General features: G+C 35.2%; 1 protein-coding gene and 1 pseudogene across 1 annotated transcript in view; one reads left to right on the forward strand and one right to left on the reverse strand.

The window, feature by feature from the left end:
• Positions 1-24,033, forward strand: part of DNAH7 (dynein axonemal heavy chain 7) — a 265,553-nt gene that overhangs the window by 27,616 nt on the left and 213,904 nt on the right. The window contains exons 8-15 of the mRNA XM_027866000.1: positions 3,159-3,338; positions 6,965-7,237; positions 7,804-7,931; positions 12,823-12,901; positions 17,395-17,619; positions 19,160-19,306; positions 20,378-21,063; positions 22,795-22,981. Of these exons, the coding sequence (XP_027721801.1) occupies positions 3,159-3,338; positions 6,965-7,237; positions 7,804-7,931; positions 12,823-12,901; positions 17,395-17,619; positions 19,160-19,306; positions 20,378-21,063; positions 22,795-22,981 (1,905 nt within the window). The remainder of the gene's footprint in view (positions 1-3,158; positions 3,339-6,964; positions 7,238-7,803; positions 7,932-12,822; positions 12,902-17,394; positions 17,620-19,159; positions 19,307-20,377; positions 21,064-22,794; positions 22,982-24,033) is intronic.
• On the reverse strand, positions 726-2,814 carry LOC114045781 (annotated as a pseudogene).

Here is a 24,033-nt window from a genome sequence, read left to right on the forward strand (position 1 = left end):
GGGTTTGTTCTAACTTGTATTTCTCTACCTGCACAGAGATGTGCTCAGATCTTTAAAGGCAAGAGGCTAGTCTACTGATTCTTGTATCAACACACAATCCAAACCTTTCCCAAGTCCTATTTGTCTTAGCTTGAAGAGAGATGATTCATTCAAACTCATTCTCTTACATTCATGATTCTCCACTTTTACTTTTGAATGTAAAGAGGTTTTCCAAAAATTAGCTGAAAGGTCTTACTGGCTCCAAAAAAGAGTAGACATATTCACCACTGGCAGAGACTGCCAAGATGATTACTGTGGGGCTTATATAACTATTTTTTTACAGCTAGCATATTACTAAGGAAGTGAAGGATCCCATGTTATCATTCCCCTCCTCCCCCTGCCCTTTGATATCTTCGAGATTTTCCAGAGTTCATGAAATATCACATCACTGATGCATTCAAGAATCATTACAAGAGCCTATCAATGAATGTAAACTACTATGGTATAATGAAACACAAAAAAACAATCAGAGAGGCATAGAGCTTTTTTTTAAGAATTTTATACTTTGTGAACAAAAAAAAAACCACAAAATAAAAAAAGGGTCAGTCAACATGAATTTTAGGAGTCCTTCCCCAAAGTCTAAGTACCTACTGTTCAAGCAGGCTTGCCTTCTTTGCTCTTTGCTTTTAGCTTAAAGGCTTACTAAGGATTGCCAGAGTTGATTTGTGCTCTGAGTTCTCTTAAAATCAGATTTTCTCTGCCAGATCCAAGACTCTGAATTTATCCAAGTTGTAGAAACAAGCTTTTACTACCCGTTCACCAAAATACCTCCCATTCAGATCAACAACAGCTTTAATTGTTGATTCAGCCCTTTCAGACTCTAAAAATATTTGTACAGCTTCATCATCAGGAGCACCAGAACTTTCACAAAATACACATTTTCCAACTTTGCCATATTTTTCACACTCTTCCTTAGTTTCATCTTCTAGATCTTCATCTATTTCTCTAGCACCCACCATGTTCCTTAGTAGAACCACTTTTGTAGGACACTTAAGGATCTTGGTTAATGGACTTGAATCTGATTTCTTGGATGCATCTTTCTCTATAGCATCACCAGCAATGATCTTGCCACCTTGCTTACTCGTCTTTTCAATGGACAATGCTGTGCTCAGTCCTTACTCATGTTTTCCGAAGTCCTGGCCTTCTCGGAAATCGTACTTCTGCATGATTTTATGAGCTACAGTGCCACCCATATTAGCAAGGAAGGAATTACTGGGCCCTGTTGGAGATCATGGTCTCTCGTGTTCATCATACACAGGGGGAGGAATAGCAGCTTTGGAAGACTGTGAACAAGGTCTTGACTCCCCTTCAAATGGAAAATCTCTGGGTAATTCTTTGTCTTTTTCCACGGGAGAAGTTGATGGTGCAATGGCAGTACCTCCCATGCTTCTTTTCCTCCTTTCTCTCTTATAATCTCCATCTTCTTCAGAATCTATATCTGGTAGTCTTGAAAACCCATTAGCTTCATGCCTGTCTTTACACCTCTTTTCTTTTTCTTCAATCTCTTTTTGCCTTTCCAGCTCCTGCTGTCTTTGGCATTCCTCCCTTTGGCATTTTACTTTCTCATAATCATTAGGAAACATAGGATCATGTTTACAGACCACATCTAATGGAATCAAAACTTCGCCTGAAGAAAATCCACTAGGCACAGGCTCCTTTAAGCCCACTGCTACATGAGGTGGGGTACCTACAATCTGCTGGTCATCTGAAGAGCTCCCTCGTTTCAGATCAATCACTGGAGCAAAGATTATACTTTGTTTTGTCCTCTGGCTCTTTGCTTGGGTTAAAGCTTCCTTCTTGACCTGCAGCTGAGACTGTAGCAGTTTGAAATTTTTGGACCAGCCTTCTGTTTTTGAATCACTGGTCTCGACTCTTAGGTCATCATACGAGGATATCTTTTTTTCTTTTTAAAGCTGGGGAGGCCCGGCTGACTTTCCCCATGGGCCGGAGCAGCAGCGGTGGCAGGGCTGGAGGCCGCTGGGGCTGTCAAGCCAATGTCAGGCTCACTTCTTATTGTGGGAAAACTTAAGGCTCAACCCCAAACTAGCTGGACATATGCAAAACTTTTCCATAATGACTATTTCAACTTTCCTTGGAACATTCCTTACTGACAAACTGTTAATGAGGAATGGAGCTTCATTCTCTCACACAGGCAAAGGGGTAGCACCCAGAACATTTAAGCTTGTCCTGTAAAACACAGATCTGTGCAAGACACAGATCTTACTCCCAGTTTTTCTTTTATTCTTCACTTTTTTTCAATCCCTACCCCTACCTTTTTTCTATTGTCATAAACTTCTTCACCTTCTTCCCTTTCCTAAATCATTCCTAGTATTCTTGTGCATCTGGGAACTTTTGAATGGCTTCCCACAATATCCTTGAAAATTATTCATCCTTGGTTATATCTTCTAGGAGAGAACAAAATTTTCATATCTTTCTAGTTAGAGAAACAGTGTGCAAGTAGCCACTTGATACCGAGCATTGGGATTTAAGAATGAGCTTCTTTTCCTTTAAAATGCTGATTTTAGGGGGCAGCTAGGTGGCACAGTGGATAGAGCACTGGCCCTGAAGTCAGGAGGACCTGAGTTTAATTCTGGCCTCAGACCAAACACTTGACACTTACTAGCTCTGTGACCCTGGACAAGTCACTTAACCCCAATTGCCTAAAAAAAAAATTAATAAAATAAAAAAAATAAAATGCTGATTTTATGGGAAAAAAATTTTTTAAGTTATACTTATTTCTACCCCAGCTTTCTGATAATGTGAGTAGTTGGCCATTCTACTGGAAGTAGGACATGATGAACACAAGTGAACTTATGGAGGTAGTTTAAGATACTTTTCATTCTTCTTAGACTCCTATAATGGTTAGTAAAGTAAAATAAAGAGATTTATTTTATGATCTATTTTAACAAAATTTAAAGAACCTAACATCAGAATGTCAGTTTTATAATAATTATACTTATAAAACATTTTTAAACATGTTATTTATTTAAATGATGTCCTTTCATAGGATATATTTATGACAAGTGCTTAAGGATTCAAATTTGTACCTTCTGATCTTAGTGATTTGACTTCTTTATGATTTGCCACTAAAATGAACATATTTTAAACGTTTTTTAAAGGATTCTGTGCGAGCTTATGAGCATCCAGGTTTTATAACAAGGCTGATCCTCGAAGGTGAAAATGTTCTGTTTGAACCTGAATTTAATGATTATCAAGCAATTTTTCTAAATATTTATGAGGTCATGATTAAGGCTGTCAGTACTGTACCAAGGGTTGAGACTAAATTGTATGCCAAATGGGTAAGTAATTCATATATTTTGATTTTTAAAATCAGTTTAATGCCATACAATTTAGTTAGATAACATGATACCTTTATTATAGAAATATGACAGGTATCTTATGCTTTATGGAATACATGTGTTCTAGAAGCGTTTGCTTAAAGTTAATTTTTGTAAAGCATCTTATTTTCTCATTAACTTCACTTATAGTATTGGTATATATGTTATACCAATCAGAAGCCCAGGCTTGCAGAGTCGAAGCTTGAGTAATGGCTTGGAAGTGAAGGCTAGAGTACAGAAGAGTGGAAACATAAAGTTAAGTGGGAAGCATCATGGTAGGTCTAGGCAAGGCGTGTTAAATGTTCACCAGTCAGAAACCCAGGGTCCCATGGTAAACGATTGAGTTTTGGGTTGGAGGATGAGACTAGAATATAGGCAAATAGTGGTTTAAAAATTACCAATAAATAGTGGAAGTAGAAGTAGTAAGATGATACAAATTACTCATTTTAAAGAAAAAATTTAAAATTTAATGTTTTTAAGTAAAAAAAATTAAGCAAAAATATATTTCTCAATATTTAATACATAAAGTTTTCAACTAACAAATACTCTAATGATTCTCATTAGTAATGTACAGTAGAGAGCTTATCATTTAGAGCCCATTAGTCTGGCTCCAGCCCACTTCTCTGGGCTGTATATGTATGTGTATTTCATAGTCAAACTGACCTCCTTGTTGTTCCTTAAACATGACATTCTATCTTTAATTTCTGAGCCTTTGAACAGGCTGTCTACATGCCTATAATAGGTTTACTTCTTTCTTCTGACTCTTTAAATCTTTAATTTCCCCTAAGGTTCAATTGAGATGCCATAGCCAATGAGAAAGCTTAGTTTTCCTCATTGCCTTAGTTTGTAGTGCTCTCTTATGTCTCAAATCATCTTATATTACTTATATTCCTCAAATGTTGTCTTCCCCACCAGTAGACTGTTAACTCCCTGAAGGTGAGGATTGTTTTAATTTTGTCTTTTTATTCCCAGGGCCTGCCATAGGTCATTATACATAGTAATCTTCTTGATTTGCATAAAGAATATTTAATATTCAAACTATGTATAAGAATAGTATTCTGAAGTCATGGATTTATCTGTGATGTAGGTTACCTTTTTTAAAAAGTTAATTTTCTGGCCTGGTTATAGAAATCTTAGGGAAGAAAGTCTATTACTATGAAATAAGTCTGGTTTTATACTACTTGTGAAAATATAGTTTCTTTTATCCCTACAACAATACTATTCAATCAAGTGAAAATATTTATTGAGTAAAGTATGTGCCTAATATTGTTGGTTGCCATGAGTGATGCAAAGACAATGTAAGACTCAGGAAAAAAAAAAACAAGACCTATATACTTAAAGCAATTAGAAAGTAAGATCATCTATAACAAAGTGCTAAATGATTACGTACCTACAGCCAATTAGAAAGGAAGAGACATAGTAAAACACACTTAAGCCATACATTCTCTATCTTGGGACTGTAGCATGCTTAAAAATTATAAGCTTACAACCCACATGATACAGTAGAATTCCTTTTAATAAATTTGACTCCAATTATAGTTTAAGCCTAGTCTTTTGGAAGGTAGTCATTATGTTTTCTCTTGGACTTTTCCCTGAAGCCTTTGCTCATGATCATTATTTCCTAAACTCTTAAGCATATTTGTTGTTCTCCTTTGAACTCTGTCCAAGTTGTCTATGTCCTATTTTATTTATAGGTCTCTGAATAGAACATATTGATTCAAAACCATTATGACCAAGGACCAGAACTCACTAAATTTTGAAATAACTGCCAGTTTATCTTGTCTTTTAGAGCAAAGGATGAGCTGTAACTTGTTGGAGACATAAAAGAAGATTGAAAAACATTATTTAAATGTATTAAACACAAAACTAGAATGCATATTGTTTCCCTTACTTATCACTAAAAATAGACTTTTATACCTTTGTTATTTCAGTCCAGCTATAATAAATATAATAAATAATGGTCAAATCTATTATTTCAGTTATTTCAGCAAAATAAAGACAAGTACAATTTGAAAATCTCAAAAGACAGCAAGTGTGATAAAAGTTTGGGAAGCAATCAGCCAACATATTTATTGATCATGTTCTTTGTATGAGGATATGCTAGCTGGGGGCTAAAAAGACCCCTTTCATTAAGTTCAAACAGGTTATATTAAAGGTATGAAGACACACATATGTGAAATGATAACAGTGTGCCAAGGGTCAATGATAAGCACCAACTAAATGATGAAGACAGTAAGTGCTATGAGTATATATATAGAAAAGAGGGCTTACTGTGGCCTAGATTGGAAAGGCTTCCTGGAGGAGGGAAGATTTGAGAAAATTGTTATTAACAAACAGAATAATGGCAGTTCAATATAATGAGCCACAAAGGGAGAGCTACTGATGCCTGGACAGTCTACATGTAGAGCCAACTACACATCCATTTTGGTACATAGTCATATACCTTGGTCAGTTTTCATGTAGTCTAAATGTACATTCATAAGAAAGCTGATTTTAAAAAATCTATAGAATCTGTTGCAGGAAAACGATTTCTTTATTTGTTAATGTCATGATGTCAGAATACTAATCAAAAGTGACAGATTTTTTCCATGGCCTGTCACTATCTTCAAAACAAAAACTGAAATTCTTAGGCCTTGCCCTTCAACATCCCTCCATGACTAGCCTCAAACTACCTTTCTACTATCTTTTACTATTCTGCTACATAATCTATCAGTGTTATCAAAATATGTCTTTCATTTTACTTCCTCCATGCTTGAGGTTCCTTCCCAACACACACACCCATACACACTATGTTTTACCTCTGTTCCATTTATCCAAATTCTGCCTATGTTACAAGATTCAACTCAAATCTTTCCTCCTCCAGGAAGCCTTTCCAATTTTCAAAAGCAAAATATGTCCAGTCACTTCTCAGAGTAGGTGGATTTGATGGCATTATTATTTGATGGGCCTACTTCTTTTTCTCTCCAGGATCTCAGGGTATCATCATAGCTTTGGCCATTTTTGACTGAGTCCAAGTTTTCACTAGAATTGTTATGAGTCAATTATAAAACATCCACGCGAGCAAATTTTTAAAAAAATTTAATAACTTGAAAATGGGGCTCGATTATAATAACAGGAGAAAGAAATATAAAATGAGAGGATCAGACTGAATCATGTCTAAATCCACCTTCCAGTTCTAACTCCTGAAAACCTATATGGCTTGAAAGCTTTATGAGGGTTGGGAACATATCTCATTTTTTCTTTATATCTCTTTAAGACCATAGTTCATTGCCTTTAATATGCTAAGCATTTAGGATCATCCAGCATTAAAATCTTAGACATAGAACCAGAAGGGACCTTAGAAATTATCTAGTCTAATTTTCCCATTTTCAAGATGAGGAAATTGAAGCCCAGATAAATTGAATGGCTCTATCAAAGTCATATAGAAAAGTAGTAGCACCAGAAATTGAATGCAAGTCTTTGAACTTCATATCTTGCGTCCTTTTAGCTGCATTATGCTGCTTCCAACAAAATAAATGTTTTGGAATAAATTGCCATAAGTGATAAATGATAATTTATAACTAATGTTTGTGTTCCCCACAAACCAGGAAAGTAAATCCCAGTCAACTACCTTGAGGCCCATAATTCTGGAGGAAATATTAAATGAACACCAAAAAAAGATTAAGGATGTGATTCTCGCTGAAAGTGTTGCACCCATTGAGCATCTGAAATATTATGATAAGTATGATTTCTTGATTAACAAACAAGCTGAATATGATATTGATAAATACCTTGAGGGAGAACATAATTATGAGGAAACAATACAAGAAATTCAGAAATTCCAAAAGCTAAGTGAAGAGATACAGTATACATCCAGAAAGGTAAATAATGCAAGTTTTAAAGATAGATCTTTTTACTTTTGACTTTGAATGGACTTTTTTTCTTCTATTTTTCATATTAGAACTTAAGAGTGTACATAAAGTAGTGGTGAGAATTTCACTATGGTTCTAATTTCTAAGGTTCCTTTGGCAGGAAATACTGTAGTACAAATAATTGTTCCTCTGCTGGCAAAAGGATATGCATCATTTACCATCTCCTCTCCCCCAACCAAGTGACCAAGAGAATTCATTTCTTTCTACATTAATTTTGCAAATTTTCTGTATCAGTAACTATGTTCTTCAAAGTATTTAATGAATTGTTTCATTTTGTATAAAATTACTTTGTATAAAGCAATGTACCTAAGTTTCTTAAGTTCTTTGACAGGATTTAAAAGGAAACAATTGGTAAAACACAAAGGGATACCCTCCAAATAGCTTTTCTAAGTCAAATATTTAAAGAAAATCTGATAAATCAGAGTAAATTGGTATTATGAGATAACACTGAGAAATACTGATAAAAAATTTAACTATGTTTCTTAGTGACTGAAATTTTCAAACTGATGTTCCAGGTCCTTCGCTTAGGAATATTTGAACTGCATTGTGAAGAATTAATCAGGGCTTTGGCAAAGCGAGCAGACCTTATTGCTGGAAGACTTATAGCTAAAGTGTTCAAGGACCATCAAGAATTAAATATGAAGTAAGTGAATGGCATTATTTACTTACAAATTGTTATTTTTTTCTGTTTTAATTAGACATTCATTAGTCACCTCGGTTCTTTTTTGTAGTAATAAAGTGGGGCAGTGGCATGGATAGTCTCAAAGAGAAAATAATCAAGTTGTTCTCATTTTGTGAGGCATTTTATGTTTGGCTAAAGATAGCATTAATATTAGTTTATATTTTTTCAACGTGAATCAATTAACAGTGGGAAGATTTGGCCCAGAGGTTTTGGGTTCTGGGAAAATCTTGTATAGATTTCAGAATTTGTGCAGAAAACACTAAGAATATATTATATGCACATAGTTAGTATGAATTTTAAAGGAGTCTCAAATCTGGTGTGGTGCGGCTCTCAACTTTTAGTAATTGATTCTTTAGGTCACTCATCATTCATCTTCTGGTCACTTATCATTTCATAGCTGAAAACCCAATTGTCAATTTACTCAGAGGTCATAAGATCCTCAGAAAATTAACTGACTGTTAATAACTCAGAAACTAATGAGTGAAACAGAATACTCTTCTGTAGGTCAAAAGCAAGAATTATAATTGACATGATAACCAGGATGGTGTGGTATCTTCCTCTAGGAATTGATGTACTGGAGGAAGCTTAGCAATTGAAAAATTGTTCTAATAATCATACCATCAGAGAAAAATGAATTAGATGCCTTTAGGAATATTTATTTTAGGTCATGAAGAAACCTTCTGAAGAGCTCAATCTTTTTTCATAATGAAGGGTATGTTTTCCAGCATTTGTTATCGATCATAGTATAAAGTATCCTCTTTTCTAGAATAAAAAATTATTTTTCTTGCTATCCATTTTAATTCATTTGTTATAGGTGCCTGTTTTGTGCTGATCACTGTACTAGGCACTAGGTATAATAGAAATTTTATAAAAGGCACAGTTACTGTCCTGATGGACCTTATAGTCTATTAGGGGGATAAGACAAGAATGGATCACTATATTTTATAATATTACCTAATAAATAATAATTATAATTATAGCTAGCTTTTATATAGTGCTTCATTTAAGGTTTCCAAAGCACTTTATAGATATTCTCTCATTTGATTGTCACAACAATCCTGGGAGGTGGGTGCTATTATTGTCCCCATTTTTAAGATGTGGAAACTGAGGGGGCAGCTAGGTGGCACAGTGGATAGAGCACCAGCCCTGGAGTCAGGAAGACCTGAGTTCAAATCTGGCCTCAGACACTTGACACTTACTAGCTGTGTGACCCTGGGCAAGTCACTTAACCCCGTTGCCTAGCAAAAAAAAAAACCAACAAAAAAAGAGATGTGGAAACTGAGGCTGAGAGAGGACCAGTAACTTGGCCAGAGTCACGGAGCTAATAAATGCCCAAGGTCTAATTTGAACTGAGGTCTTTCTGATTCTAAGACTAGCACTCTAATCCACTGAGTCACCTAGTTGCTTACATTAATATTAATGTACATTAAAATGTACTAAAGAGTTGTAAAACCAAGTGTCATAAGAGTTCTAAGGAGGAAGGTCATTATTGACAAGCAGAATCAAGAAAGTCTTTAAAGGATGGGTATGTGTTCAATCAGGCATAGGGACATTCATAGAAAGAAAAGTTGAAGATAAACCAAAGGTTATGAAAATGGGAGAAAGATGAATGATGGTATCACAGGCAGAAGTAGTGAAGTCAAGTTTAGGAGCAAAGATAGTAAGCTCAGTTTTGGACATATTGAATTTCAGGTACTAGTGGAACATCCTGGATAGATATAAACTGTGAGCGGTCAGAGATTCTATAGCATTTTAATTCAGCAAGCATTTATTAAATGCCTACCATGTGCCAGACACTCTACTATGTAGAGATACACAAATGAAATAAATCTTGTGTCCAGTGCATTTTCACATATTCTACTGGGAGAGGGGCAGAATTGGGACTGTATATAGATAAGCAAACAAAAAAATGAAAAATAATTGCTGGGATGGGATGGGGCTAACAACTGGAAAAAATTGGGAGAATCAGGAAAGACTTCATGTAGGAGGTGGCATTTGAACTGAACTTTGAGGAGTTTAGAAATCTAAGAGGTAGAAAGTTGAGGAGTGAAAACGTTCCAGGCAAAGGAGAACAGTTGGTCAAAAGAGAGGAAGCAGAAAGTATAATATTATGTATGGGGAACATCAGGTTAGGTCAATTTGGCCAAAATATAGAATGTGGGGAGACTGATTGGTGGTCACAGGAGGATGTCAGATCAATCCGGAGAGAAAATGGAGCATGGCTATGAAGGGCTTTAAATGCCAAACATAGAGATTTGTATTTTATCACAGAGATAATAGAAAATTTTTGAACAGAGGAGTTGATGTGGTCAGATCTGTGCCTTAGGAATACACACACACACACACACACACAATCTCTGGCAGCTGTATGGAGAATGGATTGGGAAAGGGAGAGACTAGAGAAAGAGACTAATTAGGAAGATTTTTCAATGGCAAGAAGTGATAAGGATGGTGACCAAATGAGAAGGAGAGAGAAGAAGAGAGAAGAGAGAGAATATTGTCAACAGAAATAGTGAAATTAGGAAGAGAGATAGGTATGGAGGAAAGATGAGGTATTCTTTGTTTTTGTTTTGGTCATGTTCAGTTTGAGATGGTTATGGGACATTCAGGAAGAGATGTTTAGCAAATCAGTGATGTAGAACTAGAGTTCAGGAAAGAGATGAAGTTATGGAGCTCAAAAGAGTCATGGATTACATATGAAACTGAAGGGTTATCTATGTAGAAGTTCTGAAGCTCTGGCAAAAAATTAAATTGCACTGGAGTATTGAAAGAGAAAAGGAGATAGCCAAGGACAAACTCATAAAAAATCTAATTTAAGTGGTTTGAAAGGGGATGGAGAATGAGTGAAGGAAACTTAGGGGGGAATTAAAGAAGAGAGAAGAGAACCAGGACAGAGTAGTATCTCTGAAGTCAAAGAAAACGAGCCAGCAGGAGTTGTTAGTCCAAAATGGTAAAGTCTGCATAGATCAGAGAAAAGAACTAAAAATAGCCATTGTATTTGGTGATTAGGAATGCTTTGATGACCTTTGAGAAACCAGTTTCAGTAGACTAGTGGTTGTAGAGGGCATATTCTAAGGGACTGAGATCTAGGGTGATACTAGTCAGGAAGGAGAATTATTGAGCATCAACAACTTTGCCAAGAAGTTTAGGAAGTGAAGGTTCAGATAAGACAGTAGATTGTTGGTATAGAAGGTCAAGGAAATTGTTCGGTTGTTTTAGTCGTATCTGACTCTTGGTGACCCCATTTGAGGTTTTCTTGGCAAAGGTACTAGAGTGGTTTTCCATTTCCTTCTCTAGCTGATTTTACAGATGAGGAAACTGAGAGAAACAGGGTTAAGTGATTTGCCCAGGGTTGCATATCTAGTAAATGTCCAAGGCTAGATTCAAACTCATGAAAATGGATCATCCTGCCTCCAGGCCCAGTACTCTCTCTGTCCACTGGACCACCTACTTTTTAGAGTTAAGGAGAACTAAGGTTATTTGTAGTGTCAACCTGAAATAAAGAAATCTACCATAGTAGCAAAAACTAGAATCTTTAATGGAAGCAAGGGAATTGCAGTTTGGGGCCACCACACAGCGCCAAAGTACTGGAGTGCCCAAGAGGGGCAGAGGGGAGCAGGGTTAAATACATTTCAACAAGTAAGGAATCACATGGGAGGCATAGCCTTCAGAAGCTGTTACAGTAAGTTATTTTGCATAACAACTGAAAGTCCATAGAGGACCTGCTCCAGTCATGGGGTAAGTTGTATCAAAGTCAGATAGGCCCTTCTGATGTCTGTTCAACATTTTTTTTTTAAACTGGCTTCCATAGTCCTCTCTTAACTGGTTTCGATTGCCCTCAGCCAATTTTTTAGCTCTCGGATCAGGCAAAGTCAGCAGTTGCATTCAACAGTTGGCAGAGGGAAGATGCCAAGTTTCAAGACAAAGATTCATTAAACTGAGGATGATTGTGCAAGTCAGGTTCTGTAGGAGGAAGCAAGGACTGAGATCAAGAGTACTGAATAGCTAGAGCAGAGACCTTGGCCTGGGAATATTGAGCTTAAAAATATTTTTGCAATGTAACTGGATTCTTTTGTAATCCTTTGTATCTTATTTTATGATTTTGAAAACATTAGTCTGAAAGGGGGTCCATAGGCCTCATCAGACTGCCAAAGGGGTCCATGACACAAAAAAGCTTATGAACTCCTCAGAGAGATTAGTCTCAGGAGAAATAAGTTTACCTTCTCTGTTGTTACCAGATGGTTGATGTTGTTGAGAAGTTCAGCAAACTGGAAGAAGCAGAGCTAAGGAACCGTAGTTAGATAAGTAGGTGAACAAGAGGATAGGATATTTGCTATTAGCATGTGCAGTGGAGGGGTCAGAGACTTTAGAAGAGAAGAGAGAAGCAAGGCATTAAAACAATTGCTGTTCAATGAAATTAAAATAATAAATTAATCAAAACAGTTGCTATTTTAATTAAGTTAGAGTTGATAAAGGTGGAGGGGCAGGATTAGTGTGCAGTGGTGAAAGCCTATTTGAAGCTAAGTACCATTTTCTAGGCACCATGTTGAAAAATACAAACCTATTTTTTTTATCTTCTAGGATATTTGATTGATCTGTGGGTTTATATCAGTTTTATCCAGATGACTCTTGTATGATTGTCACCTGATTGACATTTAATCTAATTCAGCATCTTTCCTGTGATACCTACCACTTGTTCAGAAGATATGACGTTGTAATGACAGATAATTATTTTTAAGGCTTAATGTTTGAATTGGACATATTAACCTATTAATCGTTACAGTGATATTTTATTTTCAAATATGTTTTAATAGATTGATATATGTGAGATTGATTGTTTCTTACATTTCAGATTATGTGAGGAATTTGAGATGATAGCAGAAAAGGCTCTAAGTACACCTCCAAATACAGCAGAACTAATGGAATTAAAGGTATACATTCTGAACATTTTTGTATTTAAATAATTGAAAAGATTATTTTAAAGCAAAGATTCAAATCTTTGAGTAATGCTGCATTTTGGCTTATATACAATGGTTGTTCTTGCATGTCTAAAATTTTGTAACTTACATAACTTTTGTCATTGTGAGCACTTCTTCTATTAATGCCATTTACACCTGCGTTATAACTTTGAATACCATATGATTGTTGTCTATATTTTCCTACAATCTTCCATAGAAGAGCTGTGCAATATGCTGGACTCCTTTATCTTGTTCTCTTAGTCCTTAACTGAGTTAGTCTTTCATTTTCATGTCATGACAAGGTCACTTCATTTTCAAGTGTCATTGTGGATAGAGTCAGCCTGAAAACCTGGAGACCAGAGTTCAGGTGCCACCTGACACACCCTGGCTGTGTGAAGCTGGACAAGTGACTTACCTTCTCAGTGCCTCACAGGCATTCTCTAAGACTATAAGTTGCATAGAACATACCAACCTGTACCTTCCTCACCTGGGAGTTCCCTATCCCCATCCCTACCTACCTTCAGTAATACTGTTTATACAATGTATTGCATATAAGTTATCTTTGATAATACATTAGAATCAGCTTATACCTACCTTGCATCTTTCTTTTTAAAAATTATTTCATTATAAACTTAACTTTGAACAAATACAAATAGTAAAGAAAAATAGAAAGTAAGGATTTAAATCTTAAGTTTAAAATAATTTATTAAGTACCTTCTGTATGCTAGGCATTGTACCGAGGATAAAAAGGCAAAAAACTGTCAAGGCATCCATAGTAAACAACATGTTCCTCCTTTAAGGTCATCAAAACATTTTAAAAAAAAACCCACAAAAACCTGCCAGACTCTATCTTATTAGGTTACATTTGTGACACCTAATGATGTTAAAGTTCTGGGGATTATCTCCTCATAGTAGAATGAAAACAGCTCATCTTTGTTTAGTTTCTTATGATTGCTTGATCATATCTGACATTTTGTGTTTCTTTTCACTGCTATGTTTGTATATAGCTCTGGTCTTTTTATCAAGAATATTTGGAAGTTCTCTAATTCAATAAATATCTATTTTTTCTGTATAGGATTACACTCAGTTTTGCTGGGTATTCTAGGTGTACATACATATCTTTTGCCTTCTGGAATGCCATATTCCAAGTTTTCCTATTCTTTATAGTAGCGGCTGTTAAATGAAATCTTGTGTGATCCTTTGGCTTTTCAGTACTTGAATTCTTTCTTTCTGATTACTTTTGTATTTTTCTTTGGTATGGAAGTTCTGAATTTTGATTATAATGTTCCTGGGAGTTTTTGAGGTTTCAGGAGGTGATTGGTGGATTCTTTCTATTTTCACTTTGCCATCTGGTTCCGTGAGATCTGGGTAGTTTTTTTTAAAAAAAATATTCCTTGAAATAGGATGTCTGGCCTTTTTTTGTTATGGATTTCAAGTGGTACAATGATTTTTAAATTATTTCTTTCTATTCTGTTTTCCACATCAGTTTTTATATGACATACCTTACCTTTTTCTATTCAGTCTTTTGACTCTTTCTATTTTTTTCTATTTTTGATTATTTTAATATTTTCATGGTGGGGCAGTTAGGTGGTGCAGTGGATAGAACACTGGCCCTGCAGTCAGGAGGACCTGAGTTCAAATCCGGCCTCAGACACTTGACACTTACTAGCTGTGTGACCCTGGGCAAGTCATTTAACCCCCTTGCCTAGCCAAAAACAAAACAAACAATATTTTCATGGCTTCATGGAGTCATTAACCTTTATTTGTTGTGTTCTAAAATGGAAGGGAATCTTTTGCCCAGGTCAGAATTTGTACACAACTCTTATGTCAAGCTGCTTATTCTGTTTCCAATTTTGTCTTCCATAATTCTCATTTCTTTTTTAAATTTTCCCCTAGGGCTTTCATTTATTTTCCAGGTTTTTATCATCTTCTAGAACTTTCATTTCATTTATAAAATAATTTTAGGTCTTTTTAAAAAAAATTCTTGCTTCATTCTTTCCAAGATTTCTAGGTGAACTTGTTTCTTTGAGGCTTTGCTTGTAATATTTTATAGTCCTTATCTTCTGGGTTTGTTTCTTGAGCATCTTTTTTTGTTTGCTCATTCTTCCAGACTTACTCCCTGACCTCTGATTGTATGTTAAGGACAGGCTGTCTGCATTTCTGGAGAGAATAGCTTGGCTGTGCTTAATCTTATTTTCTGTCCTCTTGGTTTCTGCAGCTATTTCTTCCATGAATTGAGTGTTGTGTTATTCTAGGATCTCAAGGACAGCTCAATTTGGTGATCTGCAATCTTTCAGAGCATCCATAGTTCTGTGATCTAGAATGAAATATGAGCACGGCCCTCCCTGGTCTGAGCTCTGTTGATTCCTAACCTCGGTTTGAGTCTGAGCAGCAGGACTGTGGACTTTACTTTGGTTGGAGATCTAGTAGACTGCTGCTGAACTCATTAGCAAGCTGGAAAATTCTGCAGGTTCAGAATGATGAAACTAGAGGTTCATCTTTGATTTGGGTCTTTTGCCTTATTCTTTTTCTTTGGGCTTCAGACCGTTCTGTGGGTCTGAGAGTAGATCTGAGACACCAGTCCACTCCCAGGAGTGGAGTTACTACTCGCTTCTGTACCTGTTCCTTGGTCAGGATACATCTATGGACTGGGACTACAGTGGACTGGCCCCTCTAGATTCAGGTTCCTCTGCTCAGTCTGCCTTTGATCTGTGACCCAGCGCTACACAATGAGTAACAGAGCTGCCAGTTGGCACTCTTCCTGCCCTCTGAGCAGCGTTAAGCCCCACCTCGTGAGTCTGAGACCTCATTCGGTACCTTACTGAAAGGCTTTGTCACCCACTGAAAGTTTCTCTGTGCTCACCAGGGTCAGAAAAATGACTCAGGCATCTTCTTGGAATTCCTGAGCAGGACTCAATCTGTTGCATTTTCTAGAAGGGTAGTTTTGGGAGAGAGTTTGTACGATTATTGTACTATTTCCTTCTAATATTTCCTTCTATTTCCATCTTGTGGTTTGGGAGTGACTTACATATGTGGCTCCAGAGTGAGGTAACTTAAAACCACGACTTTGAATCTATCTTCCTTTGGGAAAATGGATTATATATATTGGAAAGTTGCCACATAAGTGACCTAAATCCCCAGAAAAGTATTGTAATACTGGAAATACTTTCAATAACAGCTGAGTTAGTAGCTTTCAGTTCTTTTACATGGGATTCTGTTGGACATAGCAACCTTTATAAGAACTGGGAAACATATCATATGCAGAGTTTTTGAAATTTTTTCTAGGTCTAATACATTATGTTCATACATTCCCAAAACAACTCATCAGTTTTTTTTAATTTGGTGAAAAATCATTGACTTTAATGGAAGAGAAATTATTAACAAACTTGCTGACTCTACTGGTTATTTAGCTGATTTTTTTAAAAAATTTTCAATACGTTATAGTGTTAAGCGAAAGGTTAGGTCCTGAAGTGATGGAAGTTTTTTGTAAATCAGTTTTAGGGCTATATTTTATCCACTTACTTAGATTTTGATATATGCACTTTTTAGCCTTACTAAATAGAATGAGAATTAATACATCAACATAATACTTTCAGACAGATGTCTTTTAAATTATCAGATAACTAGGTGGCCCAGTGCAGAGAGCACTAGATTTGCAGTCAGAATAGCTTGGATTCAAATCTTGCCTCATATATTTAATAGCTGTGTGATCACAGGCAAGTGACTGAACTTCTTTTTGTCTAAGTTTCCTTTTCTCTAAAATGGAGATAATAATAGCACCTACCTCACTGGGGTTGTTATGATGATCAAATGAGATTACATATGTACAGCACTGTATAAATCTTAAAGCACTACCTAAATGCTAGCTATCTTTGCTATCTCCCTTCTTTTATTGTAGAGGTAAGGGACTATGGCTATGGAATATTACATATACTAGCAGGTATGGTCAGTGTGTTGGTTAGTTTTGTTAAAATGCTTCTTTTTAAATCATTGTTACGAGGCATAGCTTGCTATTTAAGAAAGGGAATTTATTTGGAAAAAATGTAAAATCCCTAAGGGCAGTAAATCTTTAATTTGTGTCTTTGTATCCTAAGCATCTAGTCCAGTAACTAGCTAATAAGTGCTTAATGAATGCTTATTGATTGACTGACTTATGATATAAAAGCAAGAGGGTCAATAAAATAAGAGAATTTTTTAAAAAATGTAATATCTCTTGTGTAATTATAATGACCAAATTTGGCCCCAGAGAACAAGTTAAAAAAATGGAAATCTCTTTGTTGTTTGTAGAGTGAGCTCTCAAGGTATGGAACATCACATTGTCTGTTGATATGTTGATTAGTTTTGCAGAACTCTTTTTTTCCTCCTTTTTATTTTTTGTTTCAAGAGATAACCTTTGTGAACAATTTTTCATTATGCAATGAAAATAGTTATCCATTAAAATACAACTTGTACTTTTTCCTCTTAAGGCTTCCATACGGAAAGTGGAGACAACAGAAATGATTGAATTGGGACAAAAATTGGTAGATGCCAAAAATTGCCTTGCTTTTCTGATAGAGTGTGCCAACTTCTCTCCAGCTGATATTCGACTAAATAATAATGTTTTTCAATGGTATGGGAGAATGGGGGAGATTTTTGAAGAACACAGAAAAATAATTAAAGAGAAAACAGAACAATACCAAGATGGACTTAAGGTTTGCCTTGTAAATTAACAAAAATATTTTATTATTAAGAGAAATGTTTATAATGCAAACTTCTGCATAAACTATAAGCTCTTAAAGGGCAAGTACCATGTTTTTACTCCTTTGGTATCAAGTTTCCATTTCACATATAACACATCATAGGTAGAATACTTTATTTAGTAAGTGAATAGAAAAGAAATGTATGAAACATAGTGAACTATTGATTCTTCAGTTCATTTGGGAGAAAACCTTAGAATAGATTATCCCTCAAAACATTATAAATTGATAAACCATATTAATAAGAAAGTAATTCATAATATTGATTAACATTTCCATTTTCAACTAGTATCTATTTAAAATTTCATAATGCACAAATCATTCATAAGTCACTTAAAATTGCTTTGCCCCTAATTAGTGAACGGCAGAAGAGTAAATTACATGTTACTTATGTAAGATTTCTTTGAATCGTAGACTTGTTGAGCTCTAATTATTAACCAGTACAGAAAGATCTACATGGTGTTATGTGTGATATTCCAGAATCAATTTCTGAAATTATGGAATTTTAGGGGGTTTTTTCCTCTTTCCTTTTTGATCTTTTCTACTTATGTGTCAATGCTAGTAAGCAGCAAAGCATACAAAGTTATAAAAAATGAAAAGGTGAGAATAGCAAAAAATGATTTACCAGAACCTAAGAAAATAGAATCCTCCCTTAATCATGAGATTTAATTGTAAAATATTTTATTTCAACTTAATTTTTCCTGACTTTTAATTCAGAGTACCTTTCCAATGAAGACTTGTAAGTTTATCTCACTTTTTTCTTTCAAATTTTTTTCTTGGATGTTGATACTTAAATTTTCAAAGCAGGATATGTAGCCAGAATATTGACATTGTCTTCAACTTTTGCATTTCTTCAGTAAATAAGTTTAAGAGAGGCAAGAATCACAACAAAAATAGAATTTTTGTTTTGTTTAACACTAAAATCTTGTGAATTTTTCCTAATTGAAAGACATATTATGACAGTGAGAAGTATGAATCATAGAATGTATGTGTATAAAGAAATACAATTTTGTAAATTCAAATTGATTCAGTAAACTGGAAGGACAGGATAGAAGGGAATCTTTAAGAACTTTAGCAAATGGATTAACTTTTTTTTTTATTATTTAGTCAATATAAACACAATGTGGTTTTATAATACCCTGAAAAGATGGCTTGCCTTCAGGAGGGTAAACATTTCTATGGCTACATATAAATTTTTCTTAATAGCTCTTTTTTACAGTTAATATGTATATAAACCTTAATCTAACCCTCCATGGAATAATACATTCTGAATTAGTGGAGTATAAACTTAACTGCTTTTTAACTGGACTAATTTTTGACCCTGATTTCTAAAGTTTTGTTTTACGATCCAATTCACTTCCATTTTATCTTTCTTAGGATTTTGCCAGGGCTTTTGAAAGGAAAGAGTTTTGTTATAGTTTCTAAGATATTAATTTTCATAGATACATAGGTTTCTGTTTCATTCAAACAGTAAAGAACCTTTTTTTTAAACTAGTTACGATGTGAGCGATTTGTTGAGGAACTCGACAGTTATTCCAAGCAAGTAGAAGAATTTTTCGGATTTGGAGATATTCAAGATATTAATCGATATCTCAAAAAAGCTCAAGCACTAGATGCAAAGTTGGATTCAGCAGCAGAAAAGGTATAATTTGTAAATTGTCAAGGGATGGAATTGGCATAAGCAAAGCAACTTTATGGTATGAATGTTTCAGTGTTAGGAAAATGAATTCAGGGAATTTAGGAATTGGAAGGGACCTACGTGTCCACCTAGTCCAACCCACACCTGAACAGAAATGCCCCCTACTACACATCAGAAAAGTGATCATCTAGCCTTTGTATGTAAACTTCTATTGAGGGAGGAATGCCTCACCTTCAGTAGCGGCGCATTTCACTTTGGAATAGCTCAACTGTTATGAAGTTCTACTATATTAAGAATTAACAAAGTTTTTCTTTATAATTTCTACCCTTTGCTCCTTGCTGTACCCTCTGGGAGTGAGTAGAGCAAGTCTAATCTCTCCCCTTTGGCACTCTTTCAAATACCTGAAGACATGCATCATGTCCCTCTTCACTTAGTCTTTTCTTCTATAGGCTAATCAAGCCCATTTCCTTCATCTGGTCCTCATGACATGAACTAGCAGCCTTTCTCAATCCTGGTTATTCTACACTAGAAATGCCCAAGTCTTTCCTAAAATAGAGCATCCATGTGTGAACAGATCTGGCCCAATTAAGACAAAGTACAGCACCATTTCTTTCTTATTCTTAGAAATTATGTTTTTCAATGTAACATGAGATTTTATTAGATTTCCTGGATACCACATCATGATATGTTTTTGACTCACATTGAGTCTAAAAACCCCAGATGGTTTTTAGATGAACTGCTGTGTAGATCCCCTATCTCTTCTTGTTAATTTTTAAAATTTTTAATTCTTTTTGCTAATTTTTAAAATTCGGGTATAAGACTTTGTATTTATCCTTCTTAAATTTCATCATATTAATTAGATCCCACCTATTATTACTGCTAGTTCTAGTCTGCAGAGTTTCTATTTAAAAAAAATTTAGCTTAATTTATTTAGTAAATTTTTTTGTATTAACATTGTTAGAAAAGAGCTCAAGTTGTATGTTTTAAAGGCTGATCTTGAAAATATTATCTGTTAGAAGAACTGGTACATGTGGAGTTTAATTTTTAGAAAATATTTCATGTTTGTCTTTTCAGATTGAGCAGTTTAATGCAGAAGAAGAGGCATTTGGTTGGCCGGCATCTGTATATCCACAGCGTAAAAAAATCCAAGATACTTTGAACCCTTATCTTCGTCTCTATGATATGGCTGTAGAATTTAGCAACAAATTTAGAAATTGGACAGAAGGCCCATATACCAAGGTGAATCCTGACCTAGTAGAAGGAGATGTAGGGAACTACTGGAGAGCACTATATAAATTAGAAAAAGTCTTCCATGATTCTCCCAATGCATTAGCAATAACCAGAAGGGTGAAAACAAAAGTTGAAGAATTCAAGGAGCACATTCCCCTTATTCAGGTGATTTGCAATCCTGGTTTGCGGAGCCGACATTGGGAAGCCATGTCCGATATTGTTGGTTATGTCCTAAAGCCATCAGAAGACTCAACTGTCTCTTCATTTCTAGAAATGGATCTTGAACCATACTTGGACAAATTTGAAAATATTAGTGAAGCAGCTAGCAAAGAATATTCACTTGAAAAGGCCATGGAGAAGATGATGGGTGAATGGGATTCAATGGAATTTGTCATCCTGCCTTACAGAGAAACCGGGATGTACATTTTGTCAGCAGTGGATGAAATTCAGATGTTATTAGATGACCATATTGTTAAAACACAGACTATGCGAGGATCTCCATTCATTAAGCCTTATGAAAAAGAAATAAGGTAAATTAATGTGTGCCTCAATCGTCACACAGCCCTCACATCTTTAGTACTTCAAATATGTTCTTACTATTTTAATGTTTTTATATTGTGAATTGAATGACTAATAGTTCTAAAACAAAAGAATAGACAAAACCCACTCAGTCTGATTTTCCCAGGAATGTTAGAACTCATCATTCCTATGTATATTTACATGAAGAGAGAGAATTGTTTTGTAATCCATATACCAGACAGCACTTCCTAAATGAGGAGTACAGTTAGTTTAGTTATGTACTTGGCAATACCACCATCTACACAACTGGTTCTTTTCTGCTCGAGAAGGAACTTGCATTGCTCAATGTGAAGTGGGTGTAATTACATAGTAAGTTTTGGTATATTGTTAGTTCAAGCCATTTTTGTTGTTTAGTTGTTTCAGTTGTGTCTGACTCTTTGTGACCTCATTTGAGGTTTTCTTGACAAAGATACTGGAGTGGTTTGCCATTTCCTTCTCCAGTTCATTTTACAGATGAGGAAAGTGAGGCAAACAGGGTTAAGTGATTTGCCCAGGGTCACATAGCTAGGAAGTGTCCAAGGCCAGATTTGAACTCAGGAAGATGAGTCCTGACTCCAGGCCTGGTGCTTTATCCACTGTGCCATCTAGTTGCCCAGAGATTGGATTAGGTAATCACTAGCAATTGTTTCCTGTCCAAACTCTTATTTCATTGTCAAAACAACAGGGGAGGGGAAGAAGATGAGTACATCATTAAAATGCATTGTTAAATATGGAAAATATTTGGGGGAATTTTTTTAAATGCATTAATGTAACTTAAATATATCAATGTCTTAGAACTATTCTCTTGGTTTTAAGGTTCTAAAATACATTAATCATAATTCATATGGGATATGAATTATGGAATGACTCATGTAGAATAATATTGTAACTGTAAAATACATATAAACATTCTAGCTATAAATTAAGTTGATATTAACAGATTGATCTGCTTCTTATAGTTTAGGATATTACAAATTCCTTGATGAATTATAACCTTAAAATGAGAAATGTAATAGTAATTCTATTATGTTTTAAATATGCCCATTTATTATTATTATTGTTATGCCCAGATAGATAGGATCATGTGAAATTTCCTTCAAATGCAAGTTTCCTCTTAGGAATTGAGGTCTGTTAGTTTAGAATGTAAGCTTTTCTAGTCTAATTGACATCAAACTAAATGTTAAAGGATATGAAATCTAGATGTGGTTGTCTCTCCTCAATAATGATATAATTTTCTCAGAAAAATTAGTGTGTACTTCTCTATCAATAATTACTAGCTATAAAATTAGAAGCTTTGAGTTTTTATGTTATGAATGATATCTAGAAACCTATATGTTGTGTGACCCCAGGCAAATCATTTAACCTAAACTGGAAAATAAAATTAGGAAATAAATGCCTTCCCTATCTCACAGAGCTTTTATGAGGGAAGAAAAACCATAGAGTACTATATAAATTGAGAAGTTATTCTTACAGATACATATAACAGATCTGTATATGCATACATATGTGTGACTTTCAAAAGGTTTTGTGGAACAAAGTAAGTAAATTGTCTTTGAACATATATACAGTAGTGGGGATCAGGAACCACCACATAAAGAAATGTTAATTCAGTCCTTTGAAATTTTGTCATTTTACAAAAATATGTTAAAATTGTTGTTCTTTCTTGAGAAGGTTATTAAGAGCTATTACTTTATGATTCACAGAGAATGGGAAGGTAAACTATTGCTGCTTCAGGAAATTCTGGATGAATGGCTAAAGGTTCAGGCAACTTGGCTATATTTGGAGCCAATTTTTAGTTCTCCTGACATTATGGCTCAAATGCCCGAGGAAGGCAGAAGATTTTCTACAGTGGACAAAACGTGGCGAGAACTGATGAAAGCTGTCATGCAAGTAAGGAAATTATCCAAATAGCAAATGTGGTTGTGCTATTCAAGTAGCAAATTTTGTTTTGTAATGTAAACCAGGAAGCTGTGATCTTATTTTCATTTGTTTTAGCTATAAATTCAGGATCTCTAACTTTAAACAATAACTTTAAAAAACTTATGATAATAACAAAATAATCCAAATATGTTGCTATTTCTTCTTACTTGAGGCCCAAATTTAAAGAATATTAGTAAATATTGTTAGTATATTGTTAGTTCATGCCATTTTTGCTGGTCATTCATTTCAGTTGTGTCTGACTCTGTGACCCCATTTGGGATTTTCTTGGCAAAGATACTGGAATAGTTTACCATTCTCCAGCTCATTTGACAGATGAGGAAATTGAGGAAAACAGGGGTACATGACTTTTCATAGGGTCACATAGCTAGGAAGTATCTGAGGCTGGATTTGAACTTGGGAAGATGAGTCTTTCTTTCTCCAAGCCCAGTGCTCTATCCGCTGGGCTACCTAGCTGCCCCAGTTCAGGCCATGCATTCTTTTTTATTATTTAAATATTTATTTTTCGTTTTCATCAGTCACTTCCACAAGATTTTGAGTTCCAAACTTTCTCCCCATCTCACCCCTTCCCCCACCCCAAGACAGAGTGCATTCTGAATGCCCCTTCCCCAAATCTGCCCTCCCGTCTATCACCACTCCCTTCTCTTATCCCCTTCCCCTTCTATTTTCCCATGTGTAGTCATGCAAAACACTTCCATAATAGTGATGTTGAGAAAAATTAACTATATTTCCCTTCATCCTATCCCACCCTCCATTCTATTCTCTCCTTTGACCTTTCCCCTCCTCAAAAGTGTTGGATTCTGATTACCCCACCCCCAATCTGCCCTCCCGTCTTTCATTCCTCCCCTCTCTTATCCCCTTCCCCCCTATTTTGCTGTAGGGTAAGATAGATTTCCATACCCCATTGAGTGTGTATGTTATTACCTCCTTACTCCAAATCTGATGAGAATAAGATTCACTCATTTCCTCTCACCTTCCCCTACTTCCCCTACACAGTAAAAGCT

The sequence above is a fragment of the Vombatus ursinus genome, unplaced genomic scaffold (genome assembly GCF_900497805.2).
Source record: "Vombatus ursinus unplaced genomic scaffold, bare-nosed wombat genome assembly UNPS02014779.1, whole genome shotgun sequence".
Taxonomy (NCBI): domain Eukaryota; kingdom Metazoa; phylum Chordata; class Mammalia; order Diprotodontia; family Vombatidae; genus Vombatus; species Vombatus ursinus.